The sequence below is a fragment of the Megascapheus bottae genome, chromosome 28 (genome assembly GCF_031878675.1).
Source record: "Megascapheus bottae isolate mThoBot1 chromosome 28, mThoBot2.hap1, whole genome shotgun sequence".
In the NCBI taxonomy this organism is placed as follows: Eukaryota; Metazoa; Chordata; class Mammalia; order Rodentia; family Geomyidae; genus Megascapheus; species Megascapheus bottae.
Genome location: NC_143536.1, coordinates 16,762,703 through 16,786,085, shown reverse-complemented (window position 1 = coordinate 16,786,085; position 23,383 = coordinate 16,762,703). Strand labels below are relative to the sequence as shown.

Sequence of the window (23,383 nt, the reverse complement as noted above, 5' to 3'; positions counted from 1 at the left end):
AGCTGTATATGAAAAACCTACAGCCAGTATTATACTAAACGGTGAAAGACTGGAACCATTCACCTTAAAATCAGGAACTAGACAGGGATGCCCACTCTCTCCACTTCTCTTCAATATAGTGCTGGAACCCTTAGCCAGAGCAATAAGGAAAGAAAAGGACATCAAAGTGATCCACATAGGAAAAGAAGAAATTAAACTATCCCTATTCGCAGATGACATGATCCTCTACTTGAGTGACCCAACAAACTCCATTCACAAACTCCTAGAATTAATAAACCACTTTAGCAAAGTGGCAGGATATAAAATTAACCTTCAGAAGTCAGTAGCCTTCTTGTACACCAACAATACACAAACAGAAGGCCAAATCAAGAAAATGATTGCATTCACAATAGCCCCGAAAAGAATAAAACACTTACAAATTAACTTAACCAAAGATGCAAAGGAATTATTTAATGAAAACTATAAAAGCCTAACAAAAGAAATTAAAGAGGACACCAGGAAATGGAAAGACATCCCATGCTCATGGGTAGGGAGAATCAATATAGTGAAAATGGCTATACTGCCAAAATTAATATACACATTCAATGCAATCCCCATCAAAATCCCAAAGACATTCTGAAATAGAAGATACAATCCTAAGGTTCATATGGAACAAAAGAAGACCTAGACTATCCAAAACAATTCTAGGCAAAAAGCGCAATGCTGGTGGTATTACAATACCAGACTTCAAGCTCTACTATAGAGCCATAATAACAAAAACAGCCTGGTACTGGCACAAAAATAGACCAGAAGATCAATGGAACAGAATAGAAGACTCAGAAATAGAACCACATACCTATAGTCAACTTATATTTGACAAAGGAGCCAAAGATATACAGTGGAACAAATACAGTCTATTCAATTATTGGTGCTGGCAAAACTGGGCAGCCACATGCAGAAAACTAAAAATTGACCCTAGCCTTTTGCCATGCACAAGCATTAACTCAAAGTGGATCAAAGACCTCAATGTCAGACCAGAAACTGTGAAACTGCTACATGATAAAGTAGGAGAGACACTGGAACTCATAGGCACAGGCAAAAGATTTCTGAACAGAATCCCAGGGTCACAACAGATTGGAGAGAGACTCGATAAATGGGACAACCTACAAATCAAAAGTTTCTGCACAGATAAAAGCATAGCCACAAAAGTAGAGAGACAGCCAACAGACTGGAAAAATATATTTACCAATAATCACCTGACAAATGCTTAATATCCAGTATCTTCAGGGAACTCAAGGAACTAATCCCCTCCAAACCCAACAACCATTCACTAAATGGGCAGGGAACTAAAGAGAGACTTATCAGAAGAAGAGATTAAAATGGCAGAAAAGCATATGAGAAAATGTTCATCATCCATGGTCATAAAGGAAATGCAAATTAAAACAACCCTAAGATACCACCTTACCCCAACAAGAATGGCCAAGATTTTGAACTCAGATAATGACAGATGCTGGCGGGGTTGTGGAGAAAAAGGAACCCTACTACACTGCTGGTGGAATTGTAAACTAGTTCAGCCACTCTGGAAAGCAGTGGGGGAGGTTTCTTAATGAGATGAAAATTGACCTTCCCTACAATCCCGCCATACCACTTCTGGGCATCTCTCCTGAACATCATAACCCAAGATATGATAAGGACACCTGCTCAGCTATGTTTATCTCTGCACTATTCACAATAGCCAGGCGATGGAAACAATCCAGATGCCCTACTGCAGATGAATGGATACAGAAAATGTGGTATGTATATATATATATATATATATATATATATATACACAATGGAATTCTACATAGCCAACAGACAAGATAAAATAATGGCATTTGCAGGGAAGTGGATGAATCTAGAGCAAATCATGTTGAGTGAGACAAGTCAAGACCAAAGGAACAAAAGGCTCATGGTATCCTTAATATATGGCTATTAGATCCAAACAGTACAAGAGCGAGGTCTCAATATTTGCAGACCCAATGCTATGGACATGGTATTGGAAATGTAAACACAACTACATAGACATAAAAACCTATGACTCTATAGACAGTGCTCAGACCCTGAGTTTAGGTCTCAGAACTGTTACACAGGAGTGCACACACACACACACACACACACACACACACACACATACATTTCTGATTCCATCAACACTAAGATACTCTGAACTAGTTTCTGTTTGGAAGATGAGGTGTATCTGGTACAGTAGGCATGGAGAGGCACTTATAAAACTATATAACCAGATTCTCAGGTTCAAGCTTCTTAGCATTGAGAACTTGATTGAATTGTACTGCTGAACATAATTTTCACAGCCAAGGAAACTACAACACACATTCAAAAATTTTTGTCACATGAGTTAGAACTAGAATTGGAAGTCAGACTTTGTGACTCGGCGGGTGTTCTTCGCATCATTTGCTTTTGAAGGACAGCAAGAGGAGGCATTGCATCTCAATACGAGGTCCTTGGGACACACATCCTAAGTCAGTCATCTTCCAGACTGATTGGGCTGGAGCCTGATGCTAACGAACCTGACTAAAGATTCCCTACTTCCCACATTTCAGTTTACTCAGAGTTGAAATGGCCCTACCTACTTTAAGGGTTTCTGTGAGAATTACATTGTTACTAAAGACTTGTTTGTTTGTTTGTTTGTTTTGCATAGAAACAATAGAAATGAAGTCAAGCTTTTCAGGCAAAGCTTTTCAGCTAGTGAGTCGAAAGGAGTCAGTAGTAACAGACCAGGTTGCTCCTGGACCATAGAAGCTGGCCTTCCTGATTTGTTGGAGTAGGTTGACAGGCTGTCATTGTCTTGCCTGAATGACTTCAGGTGCTAAAGGAGTTCCAGAGAATGGAAGAAGCTGAAGGAATCAGGTGCTTTAAGAGCATAAGGATGGCTTTCACAGGTCTCAAGGTGCTTAAGCTGCTGCTGAGTCTGTTATTGAAATAACATGTAGATAGATGAAGATGTAGTTAGATCAGGTCCAATGGGTAATGAACACGGCTGTCTGCTCAGCTGAATAGATTTGACTCAAAGGCAAAGTCAGCAGAGCCAAAGACAGACACAATGCCTTTTCATTCTGTACCAATCACCCACCAGACCCATGCAGGCTTACGTGAACAGTCAGTGTTTTCAATAAAAGTAAATATCTGGGCAACTGTTATTAGAATTCACCGTCTGAGATGTAATCTGCAGCAAAGCTGGTGGGAAATGAGTAATTTATTGCACAGTTGTGTGGCCTACAAAAATAGTGATTTTGAAGTCAGTGACATATGACATGGAGAAAGTGTTCGTGCAAACACCTAAATATGCTCAGAACTATAGTTTAAATCCAATACCTAACTCACTTTCAGTAAATTTTAAAAGATCTTTAAGTAGTTGTACAAAGAAGCTTCAATTCAACTTATCAATTTATGAATATAATGCAGCTTGATCAATGTCACTTCTTGCATTCCTGCCCCCATCTCTCAACCACAACCATCCCCTCAAGTTCCCTAGGTCCATTTTACATAGGTACATCATATATTATGACTGTACTTGACCCCTTTCCCTCTATTTATTTGCCCTCCCTCCCCTTGACAACCCCCTGCTCCTGACATCACATATTTTAGTTTCCTGGTATTCATTTTGTTAGACTATAAATGGTTAGAAGGAGTTACATCATGGCCGGGAGTTTGGCCTAGTGGTTAAAGTGCTTGCCTAGCATGCATGACGACCCGGGTTCGATTCCTTGGTACCACATACATAGAAAAAAGCCAGAAGTGGTGCTGAGGCTCAAGTGGTAGAGCTCTAGCCTTGAGAAAGTCCAAGGACAGTGCTCAGGCCCTGAGCTCAAGCCCAGGACTGGCAAAAAAAAAAAAAGGAGTTACATCATTGCAAACTTCCTCTGTATGTACCATGCTTTAAACAATGTTTATGACAATGTTACAATGTTACCACATGCATATGAAAGCATGTATGCTTTCATATATGTTTGTAAATTATCTCCAACTGGCACATATAAGGGAAAACATGATGCTCTTTGTCTCTCTGAACCTGATTCATCTCACTTAAGGTAATGTTTCTTTTCAGGTCCATCTATTTCCCTGCAAATCACATATTACTATTCTTTGTGATAGATGAGTAAAATTCCATTGTGTGACATTTTCTTGTTCATTTGTTTGTGCCAATATTAGAGCTTAAATTCAGGGCTTTGTACTTTCCTTTAGCTTTATTGTTATTGTTGTTTTGTTGTTGTTCAAGCCTGGAATTCTGCCCACTTGAGCCACACTTCTATGTCTGCTTTTTTGGTGGTTAATTGGAAATGAGAGTCTCTCAGATTAGTCTGCCCAGGCTATCTTTGAACCTTGATCCTCAGACCTCAGCCACCTGAGTAGCTTAAAGTACAGACATAAGCCACCAGCACCCCTTTAAATCATGAAAGGTTGTTTTTGTTTTTTGTTTTTTTTTGGCCAGTCCCAGGGCTTGAACTCAGGGCCTGAGCACTCTCCTTGGACTTTTTCCACAAGACTACAGCTCTACCACTTGAGCCACAGCACCAATTCTGGCTTTTCTATATATGTGGTACTGAGGAATTGAACCCAGGGCTTCATGCATGCTAGGCAAGCACTCTACCACCAGGCCAAACTCCCAGCCAGATAATTTCTTAAAGACATTTCTTTTGACTACCCCCACCCTCAGGCTGGGAAACTTAAGCCTATCTCCCCCCCCCTCAGTAAAAGTCATCAGGCTTCTTATCTTAGTGACTATTAGAGAGAAGGATTGTTCAGGATAGCAAGAATTATACCCCCAGAGATTAACAGTGGAACATTAGGAAGCAAGCAGTCCAAAGTCACGCCTCTCAGCAAGTAAAAATGCAAGTCTAGACTACGCACTGCCAATAGCTTAGAAAGAAGTGGACTTTCTCTTTTAAAACCTATCCTCTGGGGGCCGGGAGTTTGGCCTAGTGGTAGAGTGCTTGCCTAGCATGCACAAAGACCCGGTTTGATTCCTCAGTACCGCATACATAGAAAAAAAGCCGGAAGTGGTGCTATGGCTCAAGTGGTAGAGTTCTAGCCTTGAGAAAGCCTAAGGATGGTGCTCAAAAAACAAAACTCCAATTCTTTAAGGATAAATGCCATATCAGTTCTTTCTCTCTTAAATATCAGCCACCTATCAGGAAGTTTTTGTTACCTGTAGAACATGAGTAGTTAATGGACTTAATAAAACTTTTCATTCTAAAATCATTTTTGGACTCAGTGCCAGTGGCTCATGGCTATAACCCTAGCTACTCAGGAGGCTGAGATCTGAAGATCATGGCTTGAAGACAGCCAGGCTGAAAAGTCCCTATGAGACTCGTCTCCCATTTCAAAGGATGGAAGTGGTGCTATGGCTCAAAGTAGTACAGCCTTGTGCAAAAGAGCTCAGGGACAGTGCCCAGACCCTAAGTTCAAGCCCCATGATGGAAAGAAAGGAAGAAAGAATGAAAAAAAAGAAAGCATTTTCAACACAGAAAATTTAGTCCTTACCTGGAAGCTGAAGTCACGAATTTAGTCCTTAACTGGAAGCTGAATTCACAATTAAAAGAGTCAAGTTTTGCAGAAAAGGAAACTAGGCAAGGGAATGCAGTGAGCTACTATCTCGAAAGCTGCAATACAGAGGATAGGTTTTTTGGAATGAGAAATAAACAGAAGCTAGGGTGTACAGTAGAACATTTGTCTCACTTACCTTAAGGCCCTGGGTTCAATTCCCAACATCTTTGGGGGTGGGAGTTAAAGAATTAGGGGAAGGGAATATACCAATATAGTAAGTAAGTTATCAGACCATTGATAAATTTGGATCTGAAGTTAGAGTATTGCTGTCCTGAACATTCTTTCACTCCTGTGCTCCCTGAGATAAGAAATATGATGACTTTGGGGCTGGAAAGATATTCTTTTTTGTTGTGGTTGTTGTTGGTGGTGGTGGTTGTGGGGTTTGAACTCTGGGCCTGAGCACTGTCCCTGAGCTCTTTGGCTCAAGGCTACCACCCTTGACCCACAGCCCCACTTCCAGTTTTGTACTGGTTAATTGGAGATAAAAGTCTCACAGACTTTAGTGCCCAGGCTGGCTTTGAACTGTGATCCTCAGATCTCAGCCTCCTGAGTAGCTAGGGTTATAGGCGTGAGCCAGGCTTAGAGCTGGAAAGGTATTATTCTTAAGCTCCCTAGCATGGAGGAATGATGATGGCTGAAAGGCACAAAAAGAAAGGACATTTTTTTATGTTTAAAAACTATTGTAATTGGAAGTAAGTATAGGTATAATTGTAAGCATGTTATGCTCAATTTTACTATGTTACATGTAACTGACTTAAAATCACTGTTGTTTTTTGTTTTTGTTTTTGCCAACTATAGTGGCTCATACCTGTAATCCTAGGTCTCAAGAGGCTGAAATCTGAGAATTGTGATTTAAAGCCACTCCAGACAAACAAACCCAGAAGAGTTTTATCTCTAATTAACTAGGGAAAAAAAAAGCCAGCAGTGGAGGTGTGGCTTAAGCACATGTATGCCAGCCTTGAGCAGGAACAGCCAAACAAGAGCATCAGGACCTGAGTTCAATCCCTAGCACCAAATAAAACCAAATCACAAAAGAACAATTCTAGCATGGCTAGAAGCCATAGCCTTGAGCAGCAGGCTAGGGGAAAGGAGAGGGAGAGAGGGAGAGGGAGAGGGAGAGGGAGAGGGAGGGAGGGAGGGAGAGAAGAGAGTCTTTAGGGGATTGTTTTAGGCGTGGTCTATGTTGTTCGTGCAACTCACAAACAACTTGTTTCAAGCAGTCAACCTTCCCAGTAGTTGGGACTACAAGTGTGTAACCCCATACCCTGTTTCAGGCGAGGAAGTTGACTCAAACTTGAGATCAGGTGGAGAACCATGGAAAGGAGTAAGGAGGTGTTGGAGGTGATGTCCCATCTAGCAATGTGTAATGTCAACTGTAAGATAAATCTTCGTTATTATTAATGTGGACAGAATTTAGATCAAGAAGCTTGGGCCAAGACTAGACCATCTGGGGGACAGGTCTGTGTGATTTGGGGGAATGTATTGAATCTGAGGACATGTATGTATGTATGTATGTATGTATGTATGTATGTATGTATGCATGCATTAATTTTATTTGCCAGTCCTGGGGCTTGAACTCAGGGCATGGGCACTATTCTTGGGCTTTCTCAAGGCTAGCACTCTACTGCTTGAGCCACAGCATCTCTTCCAGCTTTTTCTGTGTATGTGGTACGGAGTAATAGAACCCTTAATCTTCATGCATGCTAGGCAAGCACTCTATTACTAGGCCAAACTCCCCGCCCCGATTTTTTTTTGCCAGTCCAAGGACTTGAACTCAGGGCCCGAGCACTGTCCTTGGTCTTTTTCCTCAAGGCTAGCATTCTGCCACTTAAGCTATAGCACCATTTCTGGCTTTTTCTATGTACGTGGTACTGAGGAATCAAACCTGGGTCTTTATGCATGCTAGGCAAGCACTCTACTACTTGGCCAAACTCCCGGCCCTTGTTTGTTTTTTTTTGTTAACTCCTGCTCTCTGGCTTGCTAGTAGGCAGGTGGTCTGCCATTTAAACCATGCTCCCCATTTCTACTTCCTGGCTTTACTGACATAAAAGTCATACAAAACTATTGAATGTACAGAAAAAGTGTACATAAATCACTTCCCTTTGCTTTTTGTGCCACAGACAAAGTCCAGCCCACTACATAGAAGTTGTTCCCATCTTGCAGGGGGCCGCAGGGCCAGTGGCTGGCGCGCCTGCGCAGTACAATAAGCACCAGAGCGTGCACACTGGACAAAGCACTTGCTGCCTAAAGTTGCCTGGCAACCAGGTTGCCTAGCAACAGGTGCGTCCCATTGCTGGCTGGTGCCTAGAGACATCTCTCTGAATCAGGTGAGGCCGTGGTTGTGGTTCAGGGGCTCTGGGCCCGGAGGCGGGGGTAGGGGTGCTTTGATCTACTCAGTCTCATTCACATGGTGTCCAAATCCCAACACCTCAAGTTACACCTCTTTATCTGTGGCAAAACTCCCACATCGCGTGCTCTTTAGCCTCTGTTTCAGTGCCTACAGTTCTAAGACAGGGGAACCCATACAAGACATGGCTGTGTCTCTTCTCCCTGTCATCTGATACTGGGTACTTAGGTCTTGTTAATATTTTTCTAAGGGAGGTTCTTTTAGGACTAGTTCTGTCCACGTGAGGAAACGCAATAACAATTATAATAATATCCATGGCCGATATATCTCAAGCTCTGATGAACTAGGCTTATGAATATCAGTTAATATGACAACAGTGGAAAGGGCTAAAAGGACGTATTATGTATTACCTTGTGTAGCTGTAGAAAAACCCAGATGGAGGAAGTAATTTCTCAAGGGTCACCTATGGTCTGGACCTGAAGCCAGTTTTAACCATTAAGTCATACTGCTATAGTTGGTCAAAGTACACATGTTGAATAAAAAGAAATAGTCTTTTAACTGTAATTCCCTTTGGCAGGTGTGAATAAATATCCCTGAAAGATGAATTAGTAGAACTCTGTACGTCCATGCACACAGTACTGGGGCTTGATTCAAGGCTGATGCCCTTACCACTTGACCCATACCTCCATTTTTGTCTTTTTACTGTGTAATTGGAAATAAGAATTTCACATACTTTTGAGTCCTGGATGCTTGGAATCATGGTTCTCAGATCTCAAGCTCTTGAGTAGCTAGAATTACAGGTGTTAGCTATCAGTGCCTGGCTTAAAACTGGACTTGAGCAATGGCATCTAGCTTTCCAGTTCCATGAACTCCAGCATCTTGGTTTCCTCATTTGTGAAATGTCCATGACATTGCTCCTCTCTTTATGGGGTAATTTAATTAGATACTAAGTAATGCTGGCACTGATAAGCACTAAATGGAGAGACCATCTTGCTCTTTGTTTGTTCTGTTTAGTCCTTTCAGTGTCTGTACTTTCCCTGTGACCTTAAGTGAATTTCTTCATTGCCCTGAGCCTCAGTTTGCTCTTCTGTAGAACAGGAGTAAAATTACCCATCAAGTCAGGTGCTGGTGGCTCATAACTTTAACCCTAGCTACTCAGGAATCTAAGATGTGAGAATCACCATTCAAAGCCACCTGGGAAGACAAATGGGAGAGAGAGAGAGACTCTTACTTTCAATTAGCTAGCAAAAAGCTAGTGAAAGCCAGGTGTAGTGGCTCACGCCTGTAATCCTACCTACTCAGGAGGCTGAGATCTGATGATCAAGGTTCAAAGCCAGCCTGGGCACAAAAAGACCTGAAACTTTTATCTCCAATTAACCTCTAGAAAATGGGAAATGGGGCTTGGCTCAAGGGTAGGGTGCTAGCCTTGAGCTGAAGAGGTCAGGGACAGCACCCAGGCTGAGTTCAAGCTCCACATCCCCCCACCAAAAAAAATGTTGGTGAAGAAGTGAAGGCAAGAATGTGAGGCCCCAGTACTGGCACATACACCTGGGGAAAAAATCCCCATCTGCCTGTCCTCATAGTTTGGGATCTGATAAATAGATTGAAAATCACAATAGTAATGACAGCGGATTCTGTGATTCTTTTAATCAGGGGTCCCTGCAGACTTTTGCTTTTGAAGACCCTTTGTTGATGTGACAAGATGGCTCATGCTAAGATCTCCATGTATATGCCTCCCAACGTCAATCCCGCCCGGGCTGACATTGCCTATGGATGCCTCGCTCTGCCCAAGCTGAACAGAGAGCTGCAGTCAAACAACCTTCTGACAAGACAGAAAGCCCTTGTGGCCCTATGTGACCTCATGCATGACCCGGAGTATGTCTACGAGGCTATCTCCATAGGTGAGAACATCACTTCCCAGGTGACATGACTGAGATCATGGCATGACCCATACAGTGGGGGAGCTTGAATAATAAGAGTTGCAATATAATGAGCCAGATTTCAGGCCAGCAGTACTTGACTTGCAATGCCTGGTTTGTCTCAGTCCTCACAGCAGCCACTTACAAGGGAGAGACTATTCTAAACCTACACATAAGGAAATCAAGGTTCAGATACTTTGGGGGCATTTATCCAAAAAATTATAAATTACAACAATGACACCTTGTACATACATATTCATTGCCTTACTGTTCACTATACCCAAGAAATGGAAGAAATCCAGATGCCTTACAGTGGATGAGCAGATTAAAAAAATAGGATATAAATGCCCTTGATTTTACTCATCCATTAGGAAGAATAATTTATAATTTGCAGGGAAAAGGATGCACATTTTCTCTCATAAGTAGAAATTAGATCTAAATTATAAACATATGAAAACATATACAGGGTCATATACATATATACACAAATGAATTGACTAAAATAAGATACACATTAAGAGAGGATTCCAGTGATGTAACTTCTTTGAAACACTAAGTTACAGTTTAATAAAATGAATACTAGTAGCGGAAACATGTGTGGTTGGGAAGAGAGAAGGAGATCACAAGGAGAAGGGCAGATAAGTAGGGAGAGGAAGGGAAGTAAAAAATCAGTTATAAGCCTGTGGCTCACGCCTGTGATCCTAGCTACTCAGGAGGCTGAGATCTGAGGATCACGGTTCAAAGCCAGCTTGGGCGCGAAAGATCATGAGACTCTATCTCTAATTAACCACCAGAAAACCAGAAGTGCCACTGTGGCTCAAGAATGCTCGTCTTGAGCTGAGGAGCTTAGGGACAGCACCTAGGCCCAGAATTCAAGCCCCATGACCAACTAAACAAACAAACAGAATATTCAATGTATGCGTGTGAAAATAGAGGCGGGTAACTTAAGGAGAATGATGGAAGAAGTGACATGGATTGAGATGCATTATATCCATAGAGTGACATGTTGAATTGAAAAAGAAAATTGAGGTTTACCCGATTCCCCGGAGGGGGGACTCCCTGGTTCAAACCCCAATATTGGCACACAGGCACATAAAAAATGGCCAAAAAAAACCCCCAAACCTCCTAACATTTTCTTAACCTCCTTGGCAGGCTTTAAGGGAAGATACTGGTAGGAAGTGTGCAAGGATAATGGCAAGGAGTATTAGATGAGACGATTCCTGTCTGTGAACCCCTTTGGTGATGCTCAAAGACACTATAACTCTGACTTGATTCCCCGACATCCTAGAGCAATAGAATCTCTGGTGCTTTCTCTTTGTCCATGTGTTGAGTACTGGGCTAGTTGACTTGGGCCAATGTTCCAAGGTTTTATTCTGTCTTAACAGGTTGCCTGGAGAGTCTGAAGGTCTTGTTGAAGGATGGTGACGACCTGGTACGGATAAAGACCACTGAGGTGCTCCATATCATGGCGACCCACAGTGTGGGCAGGTGAGCAGCCATCTTTGGGAACTGTCACCATGTGTGAGTGTGTGTGTGGGTGTGTGTGTGTATGTTGGTACTGGGGTTTGAACTCAAGGCCTTAGTGCTGTTCTTGAGCTTTTTTTTACTTGAGTCACAGTGCCATTTCTGACTTCTTTTGGGTGGGTCATTGGAGATAAGAGTCTCATGGAATTTCCTGACAGAGTTGGCTTTGAACTGTACTCTTTAGATCTCAGCCTCTGCAGTACCAAATGCCCCGCTTGGAAGTTGTATGACTCCCTAGGGTGGATGCCTTTGAATGACCTTGAATACCAGCACTGAATATCTGTCTGCAGTACTAGTCTTTGGTGGGACTTAAATTTGGCTAAAACATGCCTCTCTGTGGGACGGTTTGATTGCATCCGTGAGTGCCTAATAGGACCTTCTGTTCCAGGTTAATTTTTATGATAGCTCTTAATTCTCGGCTTCCCACATGTGATGGGAGGAAAGTTCAGAGCCCACACCTGAAACGGTTTTGCCTTTTTAAAGCTTTTTATGGAGAGCCAAGTTCTATGTTCTAGATTGCCCACACAGGGCCTGTGGCTTTGGCTCCTGTCTTTATGTGGGTGTTAAAATATCAGCTTCAAAGCACACATTTGGTCTGGGCTGGTGGCCTCATGTCTTTCTCTGATACTGAGATTATTTGTACTTCTGACCTAGAACTGTTCCTTTGCCTGTATAAAGCTTTACATTTTATACTTAAAACTTTTTTCTCCTGGGCTACAATCTTAGTTCCTCAGTTCATACCTACAATCTTAGCTCCTCAGGAGGCAGATACCTAGAGGATCATGATTTGAAGGCAGCTTAGGCAGAAAAGTCTGAGACTCCAGCTGCAATTATCCAGAAAAAAAGCCAGACTGGAGGCAAATAGTAGAGTGCCAGCTGTGAGTAAGCACAAAGCCCGGAATTCAATTCAACACACACACACACACACACACACACACACACACACACACACACACACACACAGAGAGCAATACTTTTCACCTAGTATTTTGGTTAGGAGTTGGGTTGGCAATCTTGGGGAATTTTCTTATGTCAGCTGAATCTGTGCTGTTTACCAAAGATCATTAGTTTTATTTGTATTAAAAGTAGAACTTGGGCTGGGAGTTTGGCCTAGTGGTAGAGTGCTTGCCTAGCATGCAAAAAAACCCAGGTTCGATTCCTTGGTACCACATACATAGAAAAAAGCCAAAAATGGTGGCTGTGGCTCAAGTGGTAGAGCTCTAGCCTTGAGAAAGCCCAAGGACAGTGCCTAGGTCCTGAATTCAAGTCCCAGGACTGGCAAAAAAAAAAGTAGAACCCCATTCATACCCTTCAAAATCCTGCTCCAGCCTCCTACATAAAGAAGGCATTGCCCAGTATTCTCAGGCCCCAAAAGAAGGAAAGGAAACTCAAAGCTGACTGGCTTTGGGCTTGGTAGGTGTAATCCACAGGCTATTATTGAGACAGGTTTCACATCATGTCAAGCGAGTTGGAATGTGCCACAAAATCCAAAGTCACTGGGTCTTGCCTGCACTCCCCCAAGCTCTCTCAGACCCATGGAGTCCTCCTTGGCACCTGCTGACGGGGGGGGGGGGAATGTCTGATGCATGCCATGGTTATAATGCACCTTTACTCACATACTTGGCCTCAAGTAGGGACAATCAGTTCTGTGCTATAACCAACATAACAATGCTTATAGGCTTTTGTTTTGTTTTTTTTTTTGGTCTTGGGGCTTGGGCTCAGACCCTGAGGGCTGTCCCTGAGCTTTCTGGCTCAAGGCTAGCACTCTATCACTTTAAGCCTTAACACCACTTCCAGTTTTCTGGTGGTTCATTGAAGATAAGAATCTCTCTGACTTTCTTGCACTGGCTGGTTTAGAACTGTGATTCTCAGATCTCAGCTTCCTGAGTATCAAGGATTATAGGCATGAGCCACTGGCACCCAGTGATTTTTTTTTTTTTAAGTTGGGGATACTAGGATCTCTCAATTGTTAGGCAACTGGTCTATCGCGCGCGCGCGCGCGTGTGTGTGTGTGTGTGTGTGTGTGTGTGTGTGTGTGTGTGTGTGTGTGTGTGGTAGGGGAAGGTCATGGAGCTTGAACTCAGCCTGGGTGCTGTCCATGACCTCTTCAGCTCAAGGCTACCACCCTACCCTGAGCCAAGCCCCACTTCCCATTTTCTAGAGGTTAATTGGAGATAAAAGTTTCAGGTCTTTTTGTGCCTGGGCTGGCTTTGAACCTTGACCCTCAGATCTCAGCTTCCTGAGTAGCTAGGTTTACAGGCATGAGCCACCGTCCCTGGCCTATCATGTAGTTTTGAGATAGGGTCTTGTTAACTTTTTTGTACTGGCATCAAACCCACAAGCTTTCTGACCTCACTGCCTGGGTAGCTGGGATTATAAATGTGTGTGTGTGTGTGTGTGTGTGTGTGTGTGTGTGTGTGTGTGTGTGTACCAGTTGTAGGATTTGAATTCAGGGTCCTGGTCTCTGACCTTTTGTGCTCAAGGCTAGCACTCTACCACTTGAGCCACAGCTCCACTTTTGGCTTTTTGGAAGTTAATTGGAGATAAGAGACTGATTTTCCTGTTGAGCTGCTTTTGAACAATGATGCTCAGATCTCAGCCTCCTGAATAGCTAGGATTACAGACACAAACCACCACTGCCAGCCTTTCTTTTTTCTTTTTTTTTTGCCACTCCTGAGCCTTGAACTCAGGCCCTGGGCCTGTCCTCAGGTTTTCTCAAGGCTAGCACTCTACCACTTGAATCATAGCACCATTTCCAGCCTTTTCTGTGTATATGGTGCTGAGGAATGGAACCCAGGGCTTTGTGCATGCTAGGCAAACATTCTACTACTAGGCCACTCTCCAGGCCATCCTTTTTTTGTTGTTGTTGTTAAAGAGATGGGGGCTTGACAAATGGAACCTGAGAAGCTCTCTTTCCTGATGCAACAGGCTCAGCTCACTTAAAAGAAACAAAGCTGGGGACCAGGAGTTTGGCCTAGTTGTAGAGTGCTTGTCTAGCATGCACAAAGACCTGGGTTTGGTTCCTCGTTACCATAAACATAGAAAAGCCGAGAGTGGTGCTGTGGCTCAAGTGGTAGAGCACTAGCCTTGAGAAAAAAGCCCAAGGACAGTGCTCAGACCCTGAGATCAAGAGCAGAACTGGAAAAAAAAAAAACAAGAAGGAAAAAAGAAAGAAAAAAAGAGAGAGAAAGCAAGCAAGTAAGCTGGGTATGGAAGCTTACATCTATAATTCCAACCACTATGAAGAAGATCACGATTCAAGTTCAGCTAAAGCAAAAAGTTTGGGAGACTCTAAATCAAAAAGTAAGCTGAGCTAGGCATAGTGGCTCATGTCTTCAATCCTAGAAATTTGGGAAGTAGATAATGGGAAATTGTGGTTTGAGGCTAGTCCCGGCAAAAGTTTATGAGCCCACCTGATCCAGGACACTCAGAACCCCCATCACAATCTGGCAGGTCTCTGCCCACTGGGCAGCTAGCCTCCCTTGAGCAGTGACAGGTGAAAGTAGAAAACTCATCACCTGCAGAATGATCCTCAAGAATCTTGGGCTCTTGTGTCCCAGGACCAAGGACACCAGTTGGAAAGAGCTTAAGACAGTGCTCCAGAAATACTGACCAACACAGCCTATGCTTTGGGGATGGCTTCCCATCATGGCCAATAGGACAGAAATGAAGGGAGGTGACCACAACACATAATCCCACATTTGCCATCTGCAAGGCTCCAGGCATGTCTGTCTTCTACTTCTCTTGAAGCCTCATTTGCCCAAGGAGGGAGCGGTGGGGCACAGCCCAGCTCAGGCAGCCTCTGCTCTGGCTCTGCCTCAGCCTGGACCAGCTCATCCAGCTTTGCTCCCTTGGCTGTGAAGTAAGGCTGGCTGTGGCTCAAGGTAGAAATGCTGCTTAAGCAGAAATGGATAAGCTGGTGGCTCATGCCTATAATCCTAGCTACTCAGGAGGCTGAGATCTGAGGATCATGGTTCAAAGCCAACGAAGGCAGGAAAATTAATCAACAAAAAGCCAGAAATAGAGCTGTCGATGAAATGACAGAGTGTAGAATTAGGTGACAAAAAAAGTAGTCCAAGCGAGTTCAAACCCCAGGACCATCAGTGTGTGCATGCACACACATGCACACACATACACACACACATACACACAAACAGCCCTCCCACACATATATTAACTTTGGAGTTTTTGACACTTTGAGTTGAAAAATAGTAGTTTTTTTCCCTAAGTAAATAAAACTCTTCTCATCTAATTGGCTTATCTAAGATTTAATTAACTTCTATACGATTCTAGTAAGCATAAAAGACAATCCATAGGTTTGGAGATAGACAACTGGCCACTGGAAGCTCACAGCTGGGAGAAGACCAGAAAAGTAGGAGGGCTGTGGGCTGGGCCTGCCCGCTCTCTTCCTTGGAGTTGTAGAAAGACGGTGAGCTCACTTCCACAGATCAAGCAATGTGGGTTATGGGCTTCTGTTTGTTTTAAATTCTCATTTTACAGACTTTGAGACTGTCTGAGGCTCATGATGGCAACAGGAAGCCAAGGGTGCAAAAGACCCAAGTCTCAGTCATAGAAGGGAGGCAGTGCTGTGCACTCTGCTCATGTGCAGACTCTGGGGCATCTGACATGTAGGGTCTCCCTCTGGCCTTGCTTGGCCTCACTTGGTCGAGATTCTGGAAGGCCCACTGGTCTGTTCTTTTCTTCCTTGATCCCCTCCAGGAATGGTTTTACTTATACCCCCAACCCATCTTCTGTTCTCTAGACTCGGCTTTTTAGAGAGAGACATCATCTCTTCCTTGTCCTTGCTGCTCAACGACCCCATCAGCCTCTGCCGAAAGAACATGCACAAAGCCTTCAAGCACCTGGCTCAGCTGCCTGAAGGTAGGCTGGCACCTGGCACATGGGTCAAGTGTGTGCCAGGCTGCTTATCACAGACCATAGCACTTCTTGGTTTGTTTGTCTTTAAACTAGTATAGTACTTTACACCTGTAGTCTCAGCTACTTGGGAGGTTGAGGTATGAATCACATGGAGTTTGAAATAGCCTGGGCCATACAGCCAGGCCAACAGGAGCAGCAACAACCACAAGGAAATTACCTTGTCTTTAAGTACAACGAAGAGCTGAAATAAGAAAAGATGAAAAATTGTGATGTGGCTCAGATGTAAGTTCTACAGAGCATGCGCCGAGTCCTGAGTTCCTCCTTAACCCCCAAACCTCCCCAGGAAGCTTTGCAATAAATGGACATTTGGTTTGATGTTAATTAATCGGCTGGGCACTGGTGGCTCACACCTGTAATCCCAGCTACTAAGGAGGCTGAGATTTGAGAATTGCATTTCAAAGCCAGCCCAGGCAAGTAGTCTGTGAGACTCATCTCCAATTAACCACCAGAAACTCAGAAGTAGAGCTGTGGCTCAAAGTGGTAGAACATTAGCTGTGAGCAAAAAAAGCTCAGGGACAGTGCCCAGGCCCCAAGTTCAAACACCATGATGGCCATCACCACCACACAACCACCAAAAAGTTATACACACACACACACACACACACACACACACACACACACAATTAGTGAGCATGCCAAGAAACATGTAGTATATATACTGCCATATATCAATTCATACTTTTTTAGGGAGGTAGTACTGAGAACTAGAACTCAGTACTTTGGGAGGTAGAACTCAGGCCTTGCCCTTGTTAGGCAGGCACTCTACCGTTTGAGCCATATCTGTACCTCATTTATATGTTGGTTTTGTGAGGTAGGATTTTGCTCTATTTCCCAGGCCAGCTTGGACTGTGATCCTCCTTGCGTTTCTTATGTCACTGGAGGGAACAGGTATATGCCACTACACCTAGCTATTGTGCTTCCCCAGTAGCTGTGGTGATCATATGTATGCAACCATGCACAGACAGTGCATGAGGTCTCATAAACTTTCATGCCTGGGCTAGCCTTAAACCTTCATCCCCTGATCTCTCCCTCTTGAATAGCTAGGATTACAGAGCTAAGCTACCATATCCATCTGTTTTGCTTTTGTTTGTTTTTCTTTTTTCTCTTTTATGATGCTGGGGATACAGTCCCAAGGCCTCATGTTAATCACATGTTCTTTCATTGAGTCACACCCTAGCCTAGATTTTGTCTCTTTTCCACTTCACATAGTAACATACAGTCTATAATATTTTCTCTTCTTTCTTTCTTACTACCTCTATTTTGAGAGGTATCCCGGGGTAGAATGTTGGCAGAGTGTAAAGTAAATTCTTATTTAGTATTAGAAGATGTTGCCAGATGGTTTTCCTTCTCCTTCCTTCCTTCCTTCCTTCCTTCCTTCCTTCCTTCCTTCCTTCCTTTCTTTCTTTTTTTGTGGGTCAGGGGGTGTGAACTTGGGCTGGGAGCTGTCCCTGGCTCTTCAGCTCAAGGCTACCTTCATATCTCTGGGCCTGGGTGCGGTCTCTGAGCTCTTCAGCTCAAGGCTGTAACACCCTACCCTTGAGCCAAGCTCCACTTCCCATTTTCTGGAGGTTAATTGGAGATAAGAGTCTCGGGTCCTTTTGTGCCTGGGCTGGCTTTGAACCTTGATCCTCAGATCTCAGCCTCCTGAGTAGCTAGAATTATAGGCATGAGCCACCACGCCCAGCTGATGGTTTTCTTTTCTTTCTTTTTCCTTTGCTAGTCCTGGGGTTTGAACTCAGGGCCTAAGCATTGTCCTTGGGCTTTCTCAAGGCTAGAGCTCTACCACTTGAGCCACAGCACCACTTCTGACTTTTCTATGTATGAGATACTGAGAAATCTAACCCAGATCTTGGTGCATGGTAGGCAAGCCCTCTACCACTAGGTTAAACTTTCGGCCCATGTCGGATGGTTTTTTAAAATAGTTACACTAGTTTCTACTCCCACCAACAGTGGCATGAGCCACCAGTGCCTGGTGTATGGCGCTTTTTTCTTAGCTAATTTTTTTTACTGTTATTATAAAAGTATATAAAGTGATATATAGAGGGGTTACCATCTCATAAGTCAGATATTGAGTGCATTTCCACCCCTTCCTTTGTTGTTTCCCAGTTTCCCTTTCCATTCCTCCCCACAAGTTGTATGGTTCATTTTCAACATAGTGTCTAGCAAACACCACTGCTGCATGCTTGTTTATTTTGTGTGAAATAAGAAGGTGCCCTCCACAGGCAGTCTTGTGTGCACACTCACCGAGGGCACCTTCCCCTTGGCATGAATTCTCCTTAAATGATGAGCCCTGATAACTGGGGAATCTAGAATAATAACTAGATGAGCCCTGATAACTGGGGAATCTAGAATAACTACCTGCCAACCACAGCTAGAGGGGTGACCTTTATGTCAGCTGACATCACCCCATTGTCTGAGTGCAGTGACCTTTGTGTGTGTGTGTGTGTGTGTGTGTGTGACACAGAGAGAGAGAGACAGACAGAGAGAGACAGAGAGAGATACAGAGAGATAGAGATACAAGGAGAAGAGAGAGAGGGAGAGAGAATGGACTAGGGCTTGAATTTGGGGTCTAAGCTTTTTTACTTAAGACTAGTGCTCTACCCACTTGAGCCACAGCTCTACATCTGACTTTTTGGTGGTTAAGTGGAGTTCAAAGTTTCACAGACTTTCCTGTCCAGGCTGTGTCTTTGAGCAGTATGATCCCTAGCTCTCAGCTTCCCGAGTAGCTATGAGATCAGGCATAAGCCACCAATGCCTGGCTGAGGTGAACATTTTTAAGTGCGGTGCTCATTCCCAAGAGGTAGGGTCAAAGGCCTTGAAGCAGTACCTTAGATAAGGTAGATGAATAGTGTCACAGCCAGGCATCAAACCCACGTGGGTACTCACTTCCCTTCTCCCTGTTCCTGGTGTATCCTTATGGAAAACGAGAAAATGCTGTCCCAACATGTACCTGAAAGAGAACGTGTAGACATTTAGGGTGTTTCCCTGAATGAAGGCCCAGTGAGCAGAGCCCAGGATGGTTCAAGACTGTTGTTCCGGCCCTGGAGACCAGCTTTCCTTCAGCTGGGAAAACCTGGGTGATGGGGATTGCACAACAGAAATCCTAATGAGAGAGAGAGGTATCACTGTATCTCTTGCCCCGTCAGTCTACCATAGTTAGTCTCTTGAGTGGACCGTGCATAGCTTTGCCAATTCTCATGTGTGTCAGGCCTCAAAAGCCACTGGAGAGAGCATGTTTCCACAAAGCCTCAGCACCAGGGCCCAACTAAACAAATAGCTTGTGTACACTGTGTAAGAAGCCAAAGCGTCAGCCAGAGTGTGGTTCCATCATTCTTGAGGTGTGGAAAGAGGAGGTTTCCTGCTCTCACCCGCGTTCTTATCCCGACAGTAATGAACCCCATGCACTATAGGCCAGTCTTGTCAAATTGTAATGTTCTACCCCATTCCATAGTTGCTTGAGATTTATATCCATTTCACATCCTTTCTTCCTGTCCTCTCTCGAGCCATCAATAATATGGTGACTGGATCTTCAATATCTTTATATGTTATTACAGTTGTAAATGACAGGTAGACTATATACAAAATCTTGCTTTTCATATTTAAAAACTATGTGAATGGATCTTGCCGTCTATCAGTAAAAAACAAAGTAATGTTATCATAATGTTGAGAGATGTCCCTGTGAAGTCATGGAACTCTGTTATTTATTGCTGTGTGATCATTGAGTGCTCGGATTTCTGATACACGTGAAGGATGGTGCCAAGAGTTCTGGTGGGGAGGGTGGTGCAACTAGGTCTCAGACAATTCTTGCTTATCTGATACTGACTTCTCTCAGTCCCTCCCCACAAAGCAGGCAAGATCATCACAGGCACAGGTGGGCCATGAGCCTAATAGTTTTGCTGTGCTGTCTCACTGGTGTGTAGCAGTGCTACATATATTGTCTACTAAAATAGTTTTTCTTTTTCACACTTCACTTTGAAGGTACCTTGAATGGAGTATTGTTTGTGCCTAGCTCTTGCCAATTTATGCTGCCTGAATTCTGTTGTTCTTTTTTTTTTTCTGATTGTTGTTGTTTTTATTATTCTGGGGCTTGAATTCAGGCCTCACGTTCTCACTTGACTTTTCATTCAAAGCTGGTACTTTACCACTTGAACCAATTGGTAGAGCCACTTCATTGGAGACAAGAATCTTACAGAGTTTTCTGCCTGGGCTGGGTTTGAACTATGATCTTCATATCTCAGCCTCTTGATTTGCTAAGATTCAAGGCATGAGCCACCAATGCTGAGTACGGTCTGGATTCTAAAAAAACCCCCACAACTCTAGGTTATCTATGTTCTGGCAAATATCTTTCATCTCCCTCAGAGTTTCCTGTAATCCACACACATGAGAAGCAGGGATCTGTGGCACTCAACCCCAAGAGCCCGTAGTCACATGATTTACTAGGTGCTGCTCACAGTCTGTAGGTCCCCAGAAGGGAGGCCTGGAGAAGTCTGGTAAGAATGAGAGGCAATGGATGGGGCTGAGAGCATGGCTGGACAGATAGACAGAAAGGAGAAGTGTGGCAGACACGGGAATAGAGCATGTCTCAGAGGAGACTGAGACCTGTAGCTCTTTGGTTGGCCAGCACAGCTGTGCCTCAGGTGGCATTCTAGGTTGGTGATAGTGGAGGGTGTCTGAGGTTCTTTATCAGTAACCATCTTTTTTTTTGCTAGTCCTGGGGCTTGAATTCAGGGCCTGGGCACTGTCCTTGGACACTTTTTGCTCAAGGCTAGCGCTCTGCCACTTGAGCCATAGCACCATTTCCAGCTTCTTCTGTGCTTGTGGTACCAAGGAATTGAACCTAGGGCTTTGTGCATGCTAGGCAAGCACTCTACCATCAGGCTCTGCTCCTGGCCTCTCCAGAGACCATCTTACCAGGGTGTGATATGAAACCTAGATTTTGTTACCTGTATGGTGTAGCTGGGACAATCTGTACACAGGACTCAGCCAGCTTGCAGCATAGGCTTGTTTTCTGTCAAAAGTCACACCAGAAGGCCATTTACTGCAGCATTCTTGGTGACTGGCAGAGCACCCATAAGTGGTTAGTATTCAAATATTGCAGGTTTCATGTCACTTGCTTTCTTGCTACAGTTCACTCACCCAATTACCGATGCATTAAACACATATGTGTGCACCCTTGCCGTGTTCCAGTCACTATGTCCCAGTTTCCTCCCCTGTAACATGGAATTTCTGTGGGTTTGGAAGTGCTTTCCTCTGAATCCTTGCCCGTGGCAAGGTCTGTCTCACTGCATGAGTTCCTCAAGTAACCAGCAGAGGGCGCTCCAGGACGTGGACCATCCTGGCTCGTCTCTCACCATTCCTTCAGGACAGCTCAGGCTGCAAGATGGTGCCCTGCTAGGAGAGGGGAAACCAGGATAGTAGAGACAAATGCCACGCAGAAGCTGTTATCCCAGGTCCCCATCACCTAGGCTCTAAATGCCCCCTCCCCCTCCCATTCCCCAACCTCTCCACCCCCTCTACCCAGCTTCTGTCAACCCCATGAAGAAATAGGTCTCATTTAGTGCCTAGGGAAAAAGAAGTTAAATGCTGATGCTGAAAATGCTTGCTTTGCATTTTGGAGTGCAAATGAACCTACCTGTAGGGCTCCCCAAAAGTATCCCACTACGAGCCCCAGAAGCATCCCCTAGGACCCGTGAGCCTGGCCTCAGCCATCTGCCTGCTAGCTTTCATGGTGGCCCACCATTAGCAGCAGTGTGGTAGAACCTTCTGGCCCTAACTCTGTGTGTACAGCCTGGACTTGGGCCCTAAGGATTGAAGCAGACATAGCTACTAAACCAGAGGAGAGTGCCAGTCTGTGGAGGGAAGACAACCTGAGGATACTGGAGTGGGAGTCAAGTTTAGTTATGGGTAGAGGATGGTACCTTTGGTGGATGGCTTACAAAGGATATTTAAGGCAGAGAGAGCAAGATGGGACATGATGGCTGGGATGTAGCTCAGTGGCAAAGCGCTTGCCTAGCAAGTGTAATGTCCTGGGTTCGATCCCCAGTACCCCCCCCCAAAAAAAAGACAAAAATTACAGATAAAAAACAAACAGAGTAAGATGGGATATGGGGAAGGGAATGGGAAGAACCAGTAGGGAGACTCGACATTGGGATTTGGGGAGTCTAGGGTCTTCTATGGTGACAGAGCACTTGTGAGGCTCTGGAAACAGGAGGAAGCGTCCTTGAGCACACCAACAAGGTAGAATACTATTTTCTCTGCAGCTGGGTATTTTTAGGTTAAAGATGCTTACGGTAAAAGCCCTGCTCATTTTCACAGTTGGTATTAAAAGCACAAAATAAGCCTGAGCAATTTCAAGTCACATGTTATTTCTTCTTAAACCAGAGTGCCTTTGGGTACTTGCCATTTAGTAATGTGGGAAGGTGTAAAGGAAATCCTCCCATGGACTGAAGTCAAGGCGGAGTGGCCAGGACCAGGTCTGTGTGTGCCTGAGTACGTGTATCTGTACATTGGCACTCGTGTTTGTGTATATGTGTGTGTATCATCATTCCCCACTCAGGTTCTGCTTTTGGGAAGGAGGCTGTAGGGTGGCTCTGAGTTCTCCTCTTGCATACCTGTCCCATCCAGGTGCAGGACAGGACAGAGCCCCAGGCCTCCAGAGGCAATGCACCCTTCCTCTAGGGGGAATACATTTCTTTGGCTTGGGAAAATAAATTCCTGACCAATTGTTGTATAACCTTGACCTTGGGTATCTTTCCTGGTCTGCAAAAAAGAGTCACCACTGGTGAGCTGCAGAGCTGGATGATGCTAAAACATGTAATGAGCCTGGCTCAGGGTTCCACACGTGGACACATCGCCTCATCTCCTTCCCAGCACCTGCAGGGGCTGTCCTCTACTGAGATGGCTCTGCCCCAACAAGTGATCCCTCTGTGGTGAGGGGAGGACTCAGCCATACAGGTGTCTGTGGGAAGATGGCCACGGGAGCAGTGAGCCATCATCACCCCAAACCTCTGGCAGGTCTCTCCCTCCCTGCCCCCCACCCCATTGGGCTTGAACTCTGGGCCTGGGTACT

General features: G+C 44.4%; 1 protein-coding gene across 2 annotated transcripts in view; it reads left to right on the top strand.

Annotated features, from left to right (window-relative positions):
- Positions 1-7,870: 7,870 nt before the first annotated feature.
- Positions 7,871-23,383, top strand: part of Rsph14 (radial spoke head 14 homolog) — a 76,515-nt gene continuing 61,002 nt past the window's right edge. Inside the window, exons 1-4 of one of the 2 annotated variants that reach the window (XM_090320203.1) lie at positions 7,871-7,913; positions 9,587-9,834; positions 11,238-11,340; positions 16,139-16,257. In XM_090320203.1, coding sequence (XP_090176329.1) covers positions 9,636-9,834; positions 11,238-11,340; positions 16,139-16,257 — 421 coding nt within the window. In that variant the 5' untranslated portion in view covers positions 7,871-7,913; positions 9,587-9,635. Of the gene's footprint in view, positions 7,914-7,986; positions 8,154-9,586; positions 9,835-11,237; positions 11,341-16,138; positions 16,258-23,383 lie in introns of those variants that run through there. The other variant, XM_090320204.1, reaches the window with a different exon arrangement.